Source organism: Stenella coeruleoalba, assembly GCF_951394435.1.
Source record: "Stenella coeruleoalba genome assembly, chromosome: X".
Taxonomy (NCBI): Eukaryota; Metazoa; Chordata; class Mammalia; order Artiodactyla; family Delphinidae; genus Stenella; species Stenella coeruleoalba.
The window spans coordinates 25,729,869-25,747,496 of NC_137152.1; the positions used below are offsets into that span (position 1 = coordinate 25,729,869).

Consider the following 17,628-nt stretch of genomic DNA (forward strand, 5'->3'; position numbering starts at 1 on the left):
CTAGATGTTTTCATGCCTACAAACTTCATATTGTTTTCCTAAACTCTTTTTTTTTAAAAAAATTTAACCTACCCCAAGTCATCCTGATTATGCTACATCTAGGTCATGAGTTCTGAATCTGCTTCATTATTTATGTCCGTATTCAGTTTGCTCATCCAAAGTGATCATGCCCAAATAGGAGCACGTACAAGAATTGCCCTGAAAATGGAACGCAAGGAAGACAGTGAAAAAAAAAAAAAAAACAGCATAATATTTTGCCCGCAGGCTGCCACAGTAAAAACTGATGCTGGAATGCAGTGCAGTCGCATCTCTATTAAAAAAGGATACATGTTTCAGTGGCATAATTTATTGTCAAGAATGTCTCTACCAGAGGCAAAAGTGATCCTAACGGCAGAGGGAAGTCCTCATTCAATCTGCAAACTACCCCCTGTGTCTTAGCTCCACACAATCCCTTAGTAGTTGGCAGAACTTACGGAAAGGGTGGAATGTATCAGTTTTGTTCGAAGTCGATGGGATAGCCTTATAATGTTAGCAATGAGAATTCACGTAAGAGGTCTCTTGCAAAAAAAAAAAAAAGTACGTGACACCCAGAGTCCAAGGGTTAAAGGAAATTGGGGAACTGGAGGACGTTGGTCTATGTAGTGGATGCCGTTGGCACCCCAGCCAGATTCCTCTACTCGGCTGGCACACTCATCACACAGCAACTCTGAGTGCTGGCTGATAAGGACTCATAGTTGCACCCTTTTCCAGAAAACCTTCCTCAGCCAAAAGGAAGGCCCCTTGCCTGGGACCTCATACCACCCCTTCTCCTCTAAGACTGCCAGGGGGAAGCTAGCGGCCAATAACCGATGGCCATTGGAATAGAAGAGGACAAACCTCTTTGTCCTAAGGTGGGACATTTTATGGTATAATTTGTGTGCCAGAGCTTCCTATGAGACAAGGTTGATGCTGTTTTCCACCTGAGACCACATCCTTACTTAGCTTTTCTGCCCTACCTCCTGCTTCTCTCACTCTTCTCTTAAAAGCGCTCAGACTCTGCTTCCCGAAGGCAGTCGGTATCTGAGACAAAAGCTGGATCTACATCCTGGGCACTATACCAGGTGGGAAGCCAACCAGAGTAAAGAGTCAAGAACAGGAGATAACAATGGAAGTCTCCAAGCCTGATGCATTTCGTGAAAGCCTTGCCTACATCTCCTCTTGTGTTTCTTTGTTATCGGTCCAACCACATTTGAGTAGCTCATTCCCCCCAGCTATTTAAGAGGCTCCAGGAGGGCTTTGAGCTTCTGGGCAGAGCAGCATATGGTCCTTGACTCTTGTGGTTCCAGCGGTGGCCATTCACTCCCATCAGGATGATACACCCATCCACAAATGCAGAAGCTGCAAGAACATAGCTGGGCTGTACCTACCCCCAATTCTGGGTAACTGAGTTCCGTGAAGCCTTCCCTGAGCCACATGTAGAAGCCTCAATACCAGAACCAAAGACCTGGATTTGCAGGACATGATTTCCATTTCTTCCCCCTCAGCTACTAAGCCAGTGTGAAGAATCCTGGGACTTCTCCTAACACTCTTTTTAGGCTATTTTTTTTTAGAGCTTTTCGTTCACAGTTTTGTTCAGCAAGGTTTCATTGTAGAGACAAATGCAGTTAGACCCTACTTCGCTTCTTAGATAGTACTTGTCACGTAAATTTCTCTGCCCAGTGTATATAGCCCTAGAATGACATTTCATTGTCAGATCAGACTAATTTGGAATTCCTGGTAAGTGAGATAGGAGCTCTACGAAGTAGTAGGTTAAGATTTCAGGAACAGTGTTTGATATCATTAAGAAGGGAAGAGTTTCAGATTCTCAGGAGCACCATTAATATATAAATAAAGTGGTGTATATATATGTCAGACATATATACATATAACTGTGATATGTATATCACATCACACAATGTATAAACTCCTGAATGGCAGAGCTAATTCAAGCATCCCAGAGTCTCCTCTCCTTCCTGATCGCTTGTACAGCTAATCTTGCTGTGGCCTTTCTTGGTTTGTCCTGAACCTCCACCATTGACCCCTGTACTTTCTCTCCATCTACGAGCCTCATCTTGCTTCACTTCCCTCTGAATCCAGTTTAGCTGTGTTTTGCAATCACATCTGGCTAAAATTTAAACTCTCTTGTCCCTAGGTATTTGTGCCACAACCATCTGACAGAATCCCAAACTTGGTTCAGCTGTTTTCTCCATGCTCGCATGGAGCACTGTTGGAGAAAGAGAAGATCGGGCAGATGGGTTCTGCTAAAAAAAATGTGGTCTTCAGCCTCAACTGAGCCCTCAACACTGTTTGGCAGCCTCGCTGCATTTCTTTGGTCACCTCCCTCTCACAGTCTCTCTCAAAACTACTTCAAATGTTCCCACTTACCCTTAATTCATGTTTTCATTCAACGAATATTCATTGCACACTGATTATATGCCAGGTCTGTTGCTTCCTACTTCACGGAGGCCCCCCAAAGTCAAAGTGCCTCAACTTACCTTTTCCAATGCTCCAAACTGACCTTCTGTGCCTTGCAGAATAGTCCTTAACTATCAAGTCAAAATTGCTCCCTCAGAAATAATGTTCCCTTGTTAATAGACAGTTCCTTCCTTTTGTTGCAAAGTGGTTGACGACTGAGCTTCTGAGTCTATATTTGAACAAATCTTTACATAAAGATCGAAGCAAAGCTCTGACAAGCAATTAAACATCATAAAAAAGGAAAACTTGACATATTAGACTTATTATCATTCTAAATCAGTACTTTTATAATCAGACAGCATTTAATGAAGTGAAAATTCTGCCTGCATGAAACTAGTCATAATAAAATTAGACTTGGTTTGCTCTTTCATGGTGCACATATTCCAGATGTTTAAGTGATTCAGAGAAAACCCAGAGTATAATGGCTCCCTTGAATGTTTTCTCACTTATTGCTTCCACACTAGAATAAAATCTAATGAAATTCCGGTAGTATTTAAATAGCACATCATATTGTTCAGAGTCAGCCTTACTTTTTGACATTTTATGTTTAGTGTTTAATAATTTAAATGTCTATGCATTAATAATTAAATTAGCAGTATTAGAAGTGCTAATATTTGAAATACAGTCAAACGCAATGTTACATCCACTTAAATGAGATGGTACCTGTATTCACTCTTCACAGAGTATGTCCTGTGACTCAGTGTTTAGGGGACCGTGCTTCTTGTTATGTACACTTCTAGGCATTGACAGCTTACAGCAGTGGGCCATCCTCAGGTGGTATGCCACCAGAACCTAGGTCAGATGTCAAAGTGAAGACTGACTTAAACACTCTCCTGCCTCCTTTTTTTTTTTTTAACATCTTTATTGGGGTATAATTGCTTTACAGTGGTGTGTTAGTTTCTGCTTTATAACAAAGTGAATCATTTATACATATACATATGTCCCCATATCTCTTCCCTCTTGCGTCTCCCTCCCTCCCACCCTCCCTATCCCACCCTTCTAGCTGGTCACAGAGCACCGAGCTGATCTCCCTGTGCTATGCGGCTGCTTCCCACTAGCTATCTGTTGTACATTTGGTGGTGTATAGATGTCCATGGCACTCTCTCGCTTTGTCATTTCTCTTCCTCTCTTTTCCACCACCAGCTGTCTCCTTTCCTCCATTCTCATGTGCTTAGTTCCCTCACGATGACTTCTAGCCGGCTGAAGTTCTTCCTTCTGCTCGGGCCCATCACAATTATTGCCCCAAAGTGAACCTCTGCACCAGATTCTCTCTTTAGCAACTGACCTCCCCCTAATCAAAGCTTCCGTTTATCTTAACAGAGACTTAGGCATTCAGATTAAACAGAACATGTGGCTTTTCTCCCTTAATAATAACAGTAGTAGCAGTAGCAGTGGTAATAAAATTGTAGTAGTCAAAATTTAAAATAGATGCTCTCTATTCCAACTCAATTAGGACCTAGAGTTTAACAGTTAATTGAAAAAGTCAGTTAAATTAGGGAATCATAAAAAATATGTCTTAAACATTTTATTCTATGTTAAAATAGTCACTAATATCTTAATGTTGTGTGAAGGTTTTTTCTTTGAGTGTAAATTCTCTGATTAGAGTTCTCCATAAATCACACTGATAACAGAGACATTCTGATTTCCAGTTCAGGTTTCCTTAATGCAGACAGAGTCCACTGGGAAACATGAGAAGCATTCTGAATACAGAATCTTTCTAAAATTTTCAGGTTGTTTTCCTACTCTTTTACAGTTGTCTTGTCCACACCCAATTCAGTAATACTTCTTTTTCTTTTTCTTTTAAAGCAATTTTCCAGAATATTTAACCATATTTTTATAGAAATAATAACTTATTTTCTTCTTAGACTTATATTTCTTTGGTTTAGGAAATCTTTCATTAAATTATGTAATTGCAATACTAATTGGCAAAAGCAGGTTTCAGAACATACACACATTGACAAGTCAACTAATGAGAGCTGAACGCCATGCATACTGACAGGTATCTCTAACATCTTATTTAGAGGTTGTTAGAGGCACCAGGCAGTATGTTTCCCAGACAAATGAAGACTCTGGCTAATCTGATGAGTCTTAAGTGGAGATCAGTTAAGGGAACTTCTACTGTAATTGGTAGATACAAGCAAAAAAAACAGAAGCCACAAAATCCCATGACAGTGTGTGTGTGCACGCGCGCGGGCTGGGGTGGGGGGGGCTGGGGGGAGGAGGGGGAGGGAGGGGGGAAGAGGGGAAAGGAGACTGAGTGTTGTGATTAATCATGAATGCTGGAACTTATTTTTTAATCTCCTTCATCCTCCAAAACATTGATGCAGGATTAAAAATCTGTGTCCAGGACTTTGGGGAAGAAAGTGAAAATCAAAATACTCTAATAAGAGACCCTTGAACCATGTACATTATGTAATCCAAGGGGAGCTGAAATCTAGATATGACCTAACTGACATGGATACTGAACTCGACAGCTGAGAACCTCACTGGTGAAGGCAGTGATTAGTGTACAGGGTTAATCTGCACTATTGTCAGATTCTGCCCGGCTATCCTGTCATCTCTGCGATGGTTCCTACTTACAGTTCCCACTCATGTGATATTTACTTGTGGTTACTAGAAACTCATGTTATTACCCAGAAGACAGTGGTTCCATTTTTGTAATCATTGTTCTTGTCCAGGTTTCCCCAAATGACATTTAAGAAATCTGTTTTCTGGGCTTCCCTGGTGGCGCAGTGGTTGAGAGTCCGCCTGCCGATGTAGGGGACACGGGTCCGTGCCCCGGTCCGGGAGGATCCCATGTACCGCGGAGCGGCTGGGCCCGTGAGCCATGGCCGCTGGGCCTGCGCGTCCGGAGCCTGTGCTCCGCAACGGGAGAGGCCACAGCAGTGAGAGGCCCACGTACCGCAAGAAACAAAAACAAAAAAACAAACAAACAAAAAAATCTGTTTTCTAACCTTTCTATTGTGCAAAACAGTGTGATTATGGATCATTTCCTTTTAGAGCTACGAATTCACGTTTATGGAGTTTAACTGCCTCTCTCCATGGACACTTACTATGATTCTTTTTTTTTAATTTATTTATTCATTTATTTTTGGCTGCATTGGGTCTTTGTTGCTGCACACAGGCTTTCTCTAGTTGTGGCGAGCAGGGGCTACTCTTTGTTGCGGTGCGCGGGCTTCTTGTTGCGGTGGCTTCTCTTGTTGCTGAGCACCAGCTGTACGCGTGCAGGCTCAGAAGTTGTGGCTCGCGGGCTCCAGAGCGCAGGCTCAGTAGTTGTGGCACACGGACTTAGTTGCTCCATGGCATGTACGATCTTCCCAGACCAGGGCTTGAACCCATGTCCCCTGCATTGGCGGGCGGATTATTAACCACTGCGCCACCAGGGAAGTCCTACTATGATTCTTTTAATCCATGTATTTATTTATAAGGAAATGGAATAATATTTACTATCAATTCCTACATGAACTTTCTTAGTTTCAGAATGATTCCTATGACATTCCACTGACATGAAATCGAATAAAGATAAAAACATCTGATATGATTTTTTCGCATCTGTGTGGTCAGTCAGAACGGTTTCTTTTGTTTTCCTTTGTTTATTTTTTTGATATATAATTCACATACCATAAAATCCGTCCTTTTAAAGTGTATAATTCAGTGGTGTATAGTATAACCACAGAGCTGTGCCACCATCGCTACTAATTCCAGAATATTTTTATCACTCCCAGAAGGAACCCCATGATTCTTTAATATAATATTTTTAATGACCACTTTTTAAAAAACTGTAAGTTCAACAGAGTGATTGTCACAATGTCCTTATTATCTAAGAACTATATAAGAGTCTTACACTCCATATGATACCACCTTTTAGTGATGAGATGTTCAGTTTGATTTGAGAGGTAATGCCATTCTTATTTAGAATGTACATACTGGTTCCTGTCATTTGGAGTCAGAAGGAACTGGAAGGTTATAGATGAAGTCAGTGTAAACAGTGGTTTTATCAACAAAGTGAACCACAAAAATAACACCTGCCCAGATCAAGCAAGTCAAAACAGCACGTATAGCCAATAAGTGATGTCCTTGTACAGCACAGACATCGTATTACACAAACTGTTCTCCGAAGTGAGGGAATTTGTCCCTTAGAAATTGCTCACTGGAACACTGGGACATCATGCATCACGTTAAAGGTCCATAAATGTCATCTCAATAGGGTAGATATGATGCATGGTAACATCCTCCCCGTATCTGCATAGGGTTCTTCTCAACAGATTGTCATGATGCATTGCATCACAGAATCCTGCTGCCGTGCTTCAGAGACAGTTGAGAAGCCCCATGGGAGCCTTCTTCAGTCATTACTACAAGGACTAAAATACCAGGAGACCTGGAAGTCATTCTTAGGATTTGACAAAATACCCTAATCTCTAAATGAATCGATTTATTATGTAGTTGGTACGAAGTTGGAATGTAATATTTTATGATTGAGTACATCTTTTACTGTTAAAAAAGAAAGCCTCCATTTTTGGTTGTGAGATGAGTAGAATTTAGAGTCTAGCAGCGTCGTATTTTTCCTTTTCCTTTGCCAATCCTGAATTTCTTTGGAAAGGTAATTTAATTGTTAAGAATATGCACTTTGGAGGCAGACAAACCTGAGTATGTAACCCCGGTTCCCCAAGTTTGACCCATGGGGCCTTGGGCAAGGTTTAACCTCTGCAGTTTTGTTCTCTCATGTATAAAATGAGAATTCGCCAACTACCAACTGCATAGTGTTTTTGTGTAGGAATAAAATCAGATTACGTTTGGACAGAGCTCATCACAGGATTAGGCACCTAGGAAGTGCTCAATAGATATTAGTTATCCACCCGTTAACAAATCTTCATTGTCATAATACCACTATAATAGAGCAAATGTTGCTGACACCTCCAACAAAATACGATACTTTGTAGTTCCCATGTGCCTGGGTTTTTTTTTGCTTTAAATGTTCTCATCTTCCATTTTGCCCTTGACTATGTCACACAGGCACTTCGAGGAGAAATTGCACCTCTCAAAGAGAATGTAAGCCACATCAATGACCTTGCTCGCCAGCTCACCACGTTGGGCATTCAGCTGTCACCATATAACCTCAGCACTCTGGAAGACCTGAACACCAGATGGAAGCTTCTGCAGGTAGGCATATTATAAGCATTGCGGTTCCTTCTGTCAGTAAGAGAATATACAGATAAAGCTTGTTTGTAAGGAACAATAAAAGTAATTTCTTCATGTGATACTCATGATAATATTTTGTGAGTGTAGGATATTTTGTATTATTTAATAATTCCCTATGTGTATGTTTTCAAGCCTATTAATATTCATTTTTTAAGGGCTTAGAGTTAGACTTTACTATATCTTGCAATAAACATGGAAGATAACGCTGAATCGTGCTGGAAGAACTAAATTACTGGCATGCAATCGCTTTGTACTATCATCGCTTGGATTCTTAACACATCTTTCCTTTTGGAATTCTAATTTAAACAAGAGTCAATGGTAAGACACATTCTAAATCTTTTAAAGAAAGATCATCCTATCACAGACCCACACAACGAAGTTTTTCATAGGTTTGCATAGTAAATAAAGGGAATGTAGGTGTGCTCAAGGTCACACTTACTGGCTGTGGGACCTCTGGCAAGTTATTTAACTTTTCTTTGCCTCAGTGTTTCATCTGAAGAAAATGGGGATGTTAAATGTTTCTAAACCATTTGTCTATTATCAGGACGAGTAAGTCAAAATACAAGGGAAATGCTTAGTAAAGTACTAGCCACATGGTCAGCACTGTGTGAATTCTAGTTCTTGGTGTTATTGCAGTTATAATTGTTATTATTATAGCATACAGGTTTTGGAATCAGACTTACTTGAAGTCACTTGACCTCTTTGATTGTCCATTTCCTCGTCTCCAGCATGCTTGCTGTAATATTAAAGGAAGTAATTCAGGTAGAGTTATTGGTACAGTACCTGGCTCACAGTAAGAACTCAGAATATGTAATGGTGGAATAGGTGTGTCTATGTGTTCAATGCGTGAAGGCCACCATTATACCCCCAAACCTTAAAACTTGTTTGACCATAGAATTAAGGAATTGTTTCTCTCTTTTTCTGGTTTCATAAGATGCACAGAGTATGCTTCTGGGGACAGAGAGGAAAGAGGAAACTGGGTTTAAAAATATTTGTTTTCCAGATTCAGCTACTTATAATATGTTTACATTTTACTTCCAGTCTGTTTTAAATTGCAGATATCATTTTTAAGTTTTGTAATCGTAGATATTATCTTGCCGTTTGTAATTTTCCCTTAATATTTTTATATACATTTATTTATTTTTGGCTGCATTGGGTCTTTGTTGCTGCACGCGGGCTTTCTCATTGCGGTGGCTTCTCTTGTTGTGGAGCACGGGCTCTAGGCATGCAGGCTTCAGTAGATGTGGCACGTGGGCTCAGTAGTTGTGGCTCGTGAGCTCTAGAGCACAGGCTCAGCGGTTGTGGCGGACGGGCTTAGTTGCTCCGTGGCACGTGGGATCTTCCCGGACCAGGGCTCGAACCCATGTCCCTGCGTTGGCAGGCGGATTCTCAACCACTGCGCCACCAGGGAAGTCCCTCCCTTAATATTATAAAATGGGCTTTTTGTACATTACAGTACTCTTTAAGTAAACATTATTATAATGGGTACATATTGAGATGAATATATTATAATTTATATTTGTATACTAAAATAAAAATAAAAATATTTGTTTTCAGTGTTTCAGTAAGAAAAAAAATGGTAAACCAGATTACTTTTCCTATTGGCAGTCCATTTAGGGGTGTGACTGAAAGTCCTGTTAAAGAATTGCTAGATCTTTAATAAAAACAACTTCCAAACTCAAGACCTCTTGAGATCTCATATAATTTAATTTTTGTTGTGATGGATAGTCTTGAAATACATGTATGATAGATTGTTATAAGTGGCATTGACTAAAGCAAGGCAATATATTTAAGAGATTACATGCATTTCTATGTCTATTTGCTCCCTAGTGGTTAAGTACTATTAAAATCTTATCAGTTTCATCCTTAGTATGTTTCTCAATTTAAACATAAATAAGGAAAGTAATAAATGTCCAAGGAAAACCAATGGACACATTCGTTCCATTCAAGCACTCTTGAACTATTATCTTAAAATTTCTTTTAGTGAGCTGAATGCCACATTTGCTTTCAGAATGTGATGTAAATCTGTGACAATGGCATGTAAATTTACAAATGAGATAAAAATATTATGATAGGAAAAGTTAAAAAAAATCAGTGCTAAGTGATCCATCATAGTTACACTGTTATTTAAATATAAAGTATGAGAAAATATGAATAGCTTAATTTGTATCCATTCTTTAAAATGAATAAGGACTTGGTTATAAATATAGGGAAGTACATAAAAGAAGATAGTGTGATGTCGTAAAAAGAGTGTAGGAGTGAATAGTAGAATACCTAACTTCAAACTGAAGCTCAGCTATTATTTGACCATGTTATCTTGGGAAAGCCATTTGACGTCGCGCAGCTTCTATTTCCTCGTTTGTAAAACGAGGTAATGAATTTCGTCTTAGGTCACAGCCAGTTCAGTCCTATGATTGTGTATGTGGATATCTGGGGGAGATGCACATATGACAAAATTTAGTCTAGAATCAGTGGAGTTGCTTCTTCTTCATAGTACAAACGTGACCTGTTGGGATTATGTTCCTCCTCCTATCAATATAATTCTAACTTTTCAACCCCTCATCTCCAACACGCATATAACACAGCCTTCTCATATTAAATAATTCAGTTTGCGGCATATGCTCTTATTGTGGCAAATTCCACACGTTGCTAGTTTTTAACGTGACCTTAAGAATAGGCTTAAGAAGTGTTTTTAGCAGAAAGCTGATAAATACAAGGTTTGGGGTTGCACATAACTGAGTCAAGTTGATTCCATTTTTTTCTTTGACCAGAATTCTAACCACTCGGCTTTATTATAAATGTTGAGTCCTTGTTCAGAAAGTGAACAAAGCAAGAAGTGAGGTTCATATCAAACAACTTTATCCCCAGTACTGGAAGAGCAACTCATACATCCTGTTGAGAACCTTTTACATTTAGAAGAATGTATGTGAGACTAAAGCATTACCCAGCTTCTGTGGAGGGGAGTGTGAGCCCACCATTATGATGACATCATATTTCTATGAAAATAAAGAACTCATTCACTTACAGTGCTATGTCAGTTAAGTAAAATCATGACAAAAGTGTGAGTTCATCTTAGCTTCTGTGTCTGATAAGACAAAGAAAAACCAGGAATGGAGAGTTGGGGTAGTGGGAAGGCAGATATAAGCCTAAGAAAAAGAGTCTTACATTTGAGCAAATAGTGTAACAGAAGAAGTAGAGTGACATACTACCAGGCTATGTCTACCTGATGTCAGAATATCCTGGGTTTAGTTACATGATCCATTAATTTTGACTTAAAAAAGGCATGCTGGTTTTTTAGCTGTGTGTAGTATCTCTCAAAATGATAGGAACACATAAACCACATAGATACGAACATCAATAGCAATGTAAGACCCAGTCACAGAGTGTCTGTACATAGAAATAGAACGTATAGGGAGTTCTGGATTTATATTGAATCCACGAATAGAAGTACAGAGACATTGATTTGCCCATTTGAAACTCTCTGTGGGAATAAAATCCTATTTTCTCCCTCACAATAGACACGTTGGTGTGGATGTTTCTGTGAGACCATCGGACAATGTGTTTTGGACAAAGGAAACCATCATTCCTTGTAGTTACAAAGAGTTTTCGTGTACATTACCTCACTTAATCCTCAAAACATTATGATTACGTATTATGATTACATAGTATCACTGTTCCCTTGTACAAGTAAGGAAGCTGAGACTTACAGAGACGGTAAGTGACACAATGACAGTCAGACAGCTTTTAGGTGTCAGTCACGATCTGAATCAGTTGTGAACTGCAACTCCCTACCCTTTTCGTTGCCTCTTCTCACAGTCCTGTTAAGTTTGGACTTAACAGAGTCATACTTTAAAGCTATTTTGGGCAACACAATACTTCACTTTTTTTTCATGCTTCACTTCTTTTTTAAACAATTCTCAGGGATATCAACTTTGAAAGCTTCCTTTACAAGCCAATGGATTAATGAGCCCAGTTCACTGTACCCCTTAAAAGCACACCTGTCGTTTCAAATATAAAATTATACAGCATTATATTCCTCATTGTCTTTATAACTCAGCAATTGTACTAAAATCAACCAAAAGTGATTTTAATGAATTAGCTCTCAAAGTGGAACCAATGTTAATACCTGATCCAGTAGAAGTGGGTATTGAAACCAAATGGGAAGAAAAACTGATGATAAACCTTTCTAATTTTGAAGCATTGCACACACTTTTAGTGCCATAGTTGTGCTCTTTAGTCACCAAACACAAGTACTATAGGGAAGTACTACTAGGGAATGTTCTGCCCATTTCTCTGCATCATGAGTAAACCCACGAATAGCAACAGAAGCTGCAAATACACTTTAATATAAAATGTAAATGCTTCGTTGACTGTAGGATGTATAAAACGTAATCACTTGAAAAGTATTAAATATGAAGACATTTCCATGCATGACATTCTTTAAATATGTTTAAGGACAGCATCATGAATTATGTGTTTTTAAAGGTTTCCTAAGATTCTTCCAAAGTCATATGGGCAGTTATATACTCCGTCGTCACATCTCTGTGGTAACTTTCTGTCACAGGGATGTAGACCCTCATCTTCTATATACTCCATTCCTTCTTTCATTCTTTCCTTCTTTCATTCAGTCAGCAGTGATTAAGCATCTACTATGTAGCAACCAGACATTGTAATTGTCCTATCTGGTCCAAGGACATAGTGACCAAAACTCCCTTCACTGCTTACGCCATCTTAAGCAAAGGTTTTTTGTTTGTTTGTTTTTATAAATTTATTTATTTATTTTTGGCTGCGTTGAGTCTTCGTTGCTGCGCGTGGGCTTTCTCTAGTTGTGGCGAGCGGGGGCTGCTCTTCGTTGCAGTGCACAGGCTTCTCATTGCGGTGGCTTCTCTTGTTGTGGAGCACGGGCTCTAGGTGCGTAGGCTTCAGTAGTTGTGGCGCACAGGCTCAGTAGTTCTGGCTTATGGGCTCTAGAGCACAGGCTCAGTAGTTGTAGCGCCCTGGCTTAGTTGCTCCGCGGCATGTGGGATCTTCCCAGACCAAGGCTCGAACCCGTGTCCCCTGCATTGGCAGGCGGATTCTTAACCACTGCGCCACCAGGGAAGCCCTTAAGCAAAGTTTTATAGATGAATTTTCTTTCCTTACTTCCATAATGGCCCACCCTCCCTCCCTTTCTCCATCTTATAAACAAATATGTGTGTATGTGTGTATGTGTGTGTGTGTGTGTGTGTGTGTGTGTGTATAGGCTGTTGTGACACTAATACTATAAAAGTAGTACCTTTTCAGATCTCTGGTTTACAAATTCTTCAATAATTTCTGACTGGGAGTTTGGTCTGTGTAATAAGATTAGCAAGATTCGTGGAAGGTCATGGAATCATATTTAGCTGGCCAACAAATATTTGCATGGCTTCATTTTTTTAAAAAAACTAAACAAGATTTTTAATTGAAAAACATTAAAAGTTCCGACGGAGAAGGTTATGTCCTTTACTTGCGTGAGGTAGGTTTTTGAAGCAGGCGTCTGTTCAGCTATCGCTTGGCCAAAAAGTTCGTTCGGGTCATCATACCGTTGTACAGAACAACCCGAACGAACTTTCTGGCCAACCCAATATATATGTAGGTATGTTCTTATCGTCGTTGAGTACATGATTTGATCCTTTAAATGTGTTGATGGATTTTGAACATTTTCCTTATGTTCTTTATTTATTTATTTTTTTTTTAAGGATCTAGGGCTAATCGTTTTCCGTTGTGGTTTATGGGGTCCCTTCTTGGCAGGAAATGTAGTGAGCTGGGCAGTCTGCTCCTACAAATAGTGTGGACCCATTACCAACTGAGGGTGAGGAGAGGACAGCCAACTTTCTTCACTTCCGTTTTGCTGAGGGTTGGTTCTGCCGATGTCTCCTTAGCATGCCCTTCCGTGGCTTTTTCTTTAATAAGACCAAAAATGATTCTGCTTGTAGTTAGATCACAGAACTGAGAAGAAAATAAGCCTGTGGCCGTTCTCAAAGGAAATGTTTTCCTGCATCAGTGGTTCTCAAATGGTTGTGAGCCTCAGAATCACTTGGAAGACTTATTAAAACACAGATCACTGTATGATCACTGTGTGTGGGCCCCACTTGCAGAGTTTCTGATTCAGTAGGTCTGGGATGGGGCCTGAGATTCTGCATTTCTAACAAGCTCCCAAGTGAGGCTGCTGCTGGTCCAGAGCCCCACACTTGGATAACCGTTATTCTACATTAAACACTTGCTGGGTACAGCTGGGTTTAAAAGGTTAAATGTATATATGACTTCTGCAAGACACTTTGAGAACTTTAGGGTTACACTGTGGAAAATAAGCATAACGTCATGCAGAAAATTCTGTATCAGAGGAGTGTTACTGTGCTACAAGAAGGTGGAGACCCAAGCACTCATCTTTGAGGCAGAAAGAAAAGGGTGAAGGGAACTTTTAGTAGATTCCTAGTAACACCATATGAATTTATAACTATAAATCTAAAATGTAAATATGCATGAATATAATAAACATAGTGTAAATATGAATTTATAGTTACTATATTTCAAGACACATGGTCTAGATGTAGATACTGAGCCCTTGAATGTAGCCAGTCCAAACTGAAGTGTGTTGTAAGTGTAATATACACATTAGGTTTCAAAGACTTAGTACCAAAAAAAAGGAATGTAAACCATCTCATTCATATTTTTGTATTGATTATATGTTGAGGTGAAAATATTTTGATGTATTTGGTTAAGTAAAATATATCATTATAATTACTCTCACCCACTTCTTTTTTTTGATTATTCAAAGTTAGATATTTCTATTGAAAATGAACCAAGTGAGCCTGTAGCTTCAAGTAAAACAACCGACAGTGTTTCTTTTTTACTTTTTCAGTATGTCTACTAGAAAATTTAATAGTGTATGCAGCTCTCCTTATATTTCTGTTGGATAGTACTGGTCTAGAAGGTAAATCTCAAAACCTAGCATGGGTAAGAGTCACCTGCAGAGCTTGTTAAAATACCCCCCAAGACTCAGTGGGTATTGGCTGAAATCTGTGATTCTGCATTTCTATCAAGCTCCCAGGAGATGCTGTTGATCTGTGACCACGTATAAAAGATTCGTTCCCAAACTGTGGGTCACAGAGTTTTACGGAGAGGTGTAGAAATGTATTTTTGCATGAAGCATTGTCTGTAGCTAGAATACAAAACTGTCTTGCCCATATACCAGTATTTTTCATAAATAAGTAACTGCAGGTGTGGTTACTAAACTCATACAGATTTTTATCGGTCGGTCACTTTTTCACAATTGACAGATACTAAGTAATACTTTTATTATGTGGGGATCCTCTAAGTCTTGGAAAGTTAATATGGGATCCACAGGCTTGAAAAGACTGAAAGCCACTATCCAAAAATATTGTAGGAAAAATTATTCTGACACATTCTAAACTGTAGGTAGCTCTTGTAAAAAGATTTCAACTATAACATCAAGTTTGATGTGCCCTTTGGCAGGAATCTTTTTAAGTTGAAGGTAAAGGAAATGAAAAGAACAAAGAGGAAAGAAGAATGTGTTTGTTTTAGAAAAGGTTGGGTCACAGAAGGATTTGTTGACATTAGGAATAGAATGACCCGTGAAAAAAGGGACAATTGAGTTCTAGGAAAACATCTTTTCAGTAAAGAGAGAACAATCATTTATGCTGAACCTCATCTCTGTTTAAAAAAAAAAAAAACCAGAAGTGAACGAGTCCCTTTAAAGATTTAAAGGAGTGTGTAAATCTAAATGTCCAGGCTAGTCACAGCCCTTGGAACACACTCAGGTTAACGCGCACTGTCGAGCTTATGGACATTTTCCTCAGTCACTGTGGTTTACAGTGTTTTTACAGCTAATTGTGCTTTATTCAAGAGGAATGATACTGAAGTTGCCCAGGTACCCTTGAAAGTAACGTAGACCAGATGTTCCAGGGTCCAGCCTCCTCACCCCAAAGAAGAATCATCTAGTTTTCAAGGGCATACTTTATTTTTTTTTAAAGGCATCAGGATGTGTGGGACCATAGGGAGAAAAATGAATGATGTAGGGAGTGTGACCAAAAAAATTTATGAGGTACAAAATGAGAATGAAGCCAGTAGGAGTCAAAGATATGTTTATGAGTTAGAATGAAAGGCATATTAATTTTTTAAGAGATTTTATAAAGTGAACCAAAATCATTATGAAGTATTAGTTTGGTTACCTGAATGCTTGATCTTTCTGTACTACTTACTTTCTGATTTGTTTTCATCAGGAACACTTTTTGCTAGTTCTGAAACCAGCTACTATGGCAATACATATAATAGTTTTATTATTGTTCGTAAAGATGTGATGTGTTCCTGTTAAATGTGTTTAAACAGCAGTTTTATGTATGTATTTCTTTTAGCCTCTTGATCTCTCTAATTTCTTTTCAGAAATACGCATATAATTATGAGTACTTAAAATTGCCTTCATGCCCCTTTTCTTTCTCCCTTATTGTGCAGCTGACATTTGCCCTTTCCTCAGAATTCTCACTGCTTTATTCTTTATTCTTCTAAGTGTCCTTCTCCCTCTAGCCTGACCTCCCTCCTTCACTGCAGCCTGACCCCGCCCCACCCGTTCTTCTGCATTTGTTTGCCCTGGTGGTTTGCTTCTTTGCTTTTCCCACTCTCCCGCTGCGTGTGAAACACTCCGCCAGCAGCTGCTCACATTTCCCAGGCTACGTCACGCACAACATTCAAAGAGCTGCTGTTCTCACATTTCCACCAGAAAGACTCCACCTCTTCTCCTTCCCTCCGCATTCCTCTAGAAATAACCCGCTTTCAGACCAAATGAAAAGCTGGATGTTAAAGCCAACTCTGTAAGTAGGACTGGAAACCAGCTTATGAAATTCAGAAATGCTATTTTTAAAGGTCAGTACCACAAAGGGCATTTTAAATTACTGTAGGTTGTCTTAACATTTCTTTATTCTTACAAATTCTATAATATCCTTAAAATAATGATCATTATGATATAAATTCTCCCTTCAGTTAATATATTCATTCATTTCAGAGGTAGAGCTGTGGTTGGAAAATATGATAAATTAGAAAGTATTAGAAATACAGGTTTTTTTATACAGGGCCATACTTTTTGGGCCAATGAAGTCGCACAAGATAAATTCAAGAAGAATTGTTTTTAGTGAGTATTATGCATTGCTGAAATTAATAACGAGCACTTATCTAGCATTTACTGCCTGCCATTCACTATTCTAAGCATGTTTACATGTACTGTATTCATGCTTTTAAGCCTCACAATCACCCTTTGAGGTAGATATTATTTTTATCCTCCTTTCACAGATGAAGAGAATGAGAAACTAAAAGGTTAGATTGCTGGCCTGTGGTCGCATGGCTGGTGAATGAGAGCCAGGGTTTGAACCCAGGCAGCCTGGCTGTGGAGTCTGTCAGAACGACTAACTATACAATACCACTTCTTTGCTATAAAGTTAGACAGACACGACAATATGTCCTCTTCGTTTACAATTCAAACCTTTAAGCAAAAAGTATGACTTTCTCCTTACATTTACTCATTTGTCAGGGATCACCTGCATTAAGAGTTGAGGAAATGCAGATTTAAAGTAGGATGAGCATATGAATCTCAGACCACACTCTCAGGGATAGCCTGTTTAGAACCGAGTCTGAGTCATTCACAGATTCAAGAGGAGAATCTCATCTGTAGAACCAGGAGGAATTCATCATCAAAATCTTCCTGACGTGTGCAGAAATACTCCTTCATTCAGTAAATATTTTTCTGGTCCCTACCGTCTGCCAGGCTCTGTGCTATGTAGTGGGGATGCAGTCATGGAAGCACTGAGCACTCTCTGCCCTAATGGGGGTTATAGTTTCTTGGGAAGACAGACATTTAAGAAATTCCCATATAATCATTACAAATTGTGGTAAGTGTTATGAGAGAAG

General features: G+C 39.2%; 1 protein-coding gene across 20 annotated transcripts in view; it reads left to right on the plus strand.

The window, feature by feature from the left end:
* The window catches only part of DMD (dystrophin), a 2,843,071-nt gene that overhangs the window by 2,505,531 nt on the left and 319,912 nt on the right, over nucleotides 1-17,628 (plus strand). For all 20 annotated transcript variants that reach the window (XM_079909736.1, XM_079909735.1, XM_079909718.1 and 17 more), the window contains one exon: nucleotides 7,507-7,653. In XM_079909736.1, coding sequence (XP_079765862.1) covers nucleotides 7,507-7,653 — 147 coding nt within the window. The remainder of the gene's footprint in view (nucleotides 1-7,506; nucleotides 7,654-17,628) is intronic.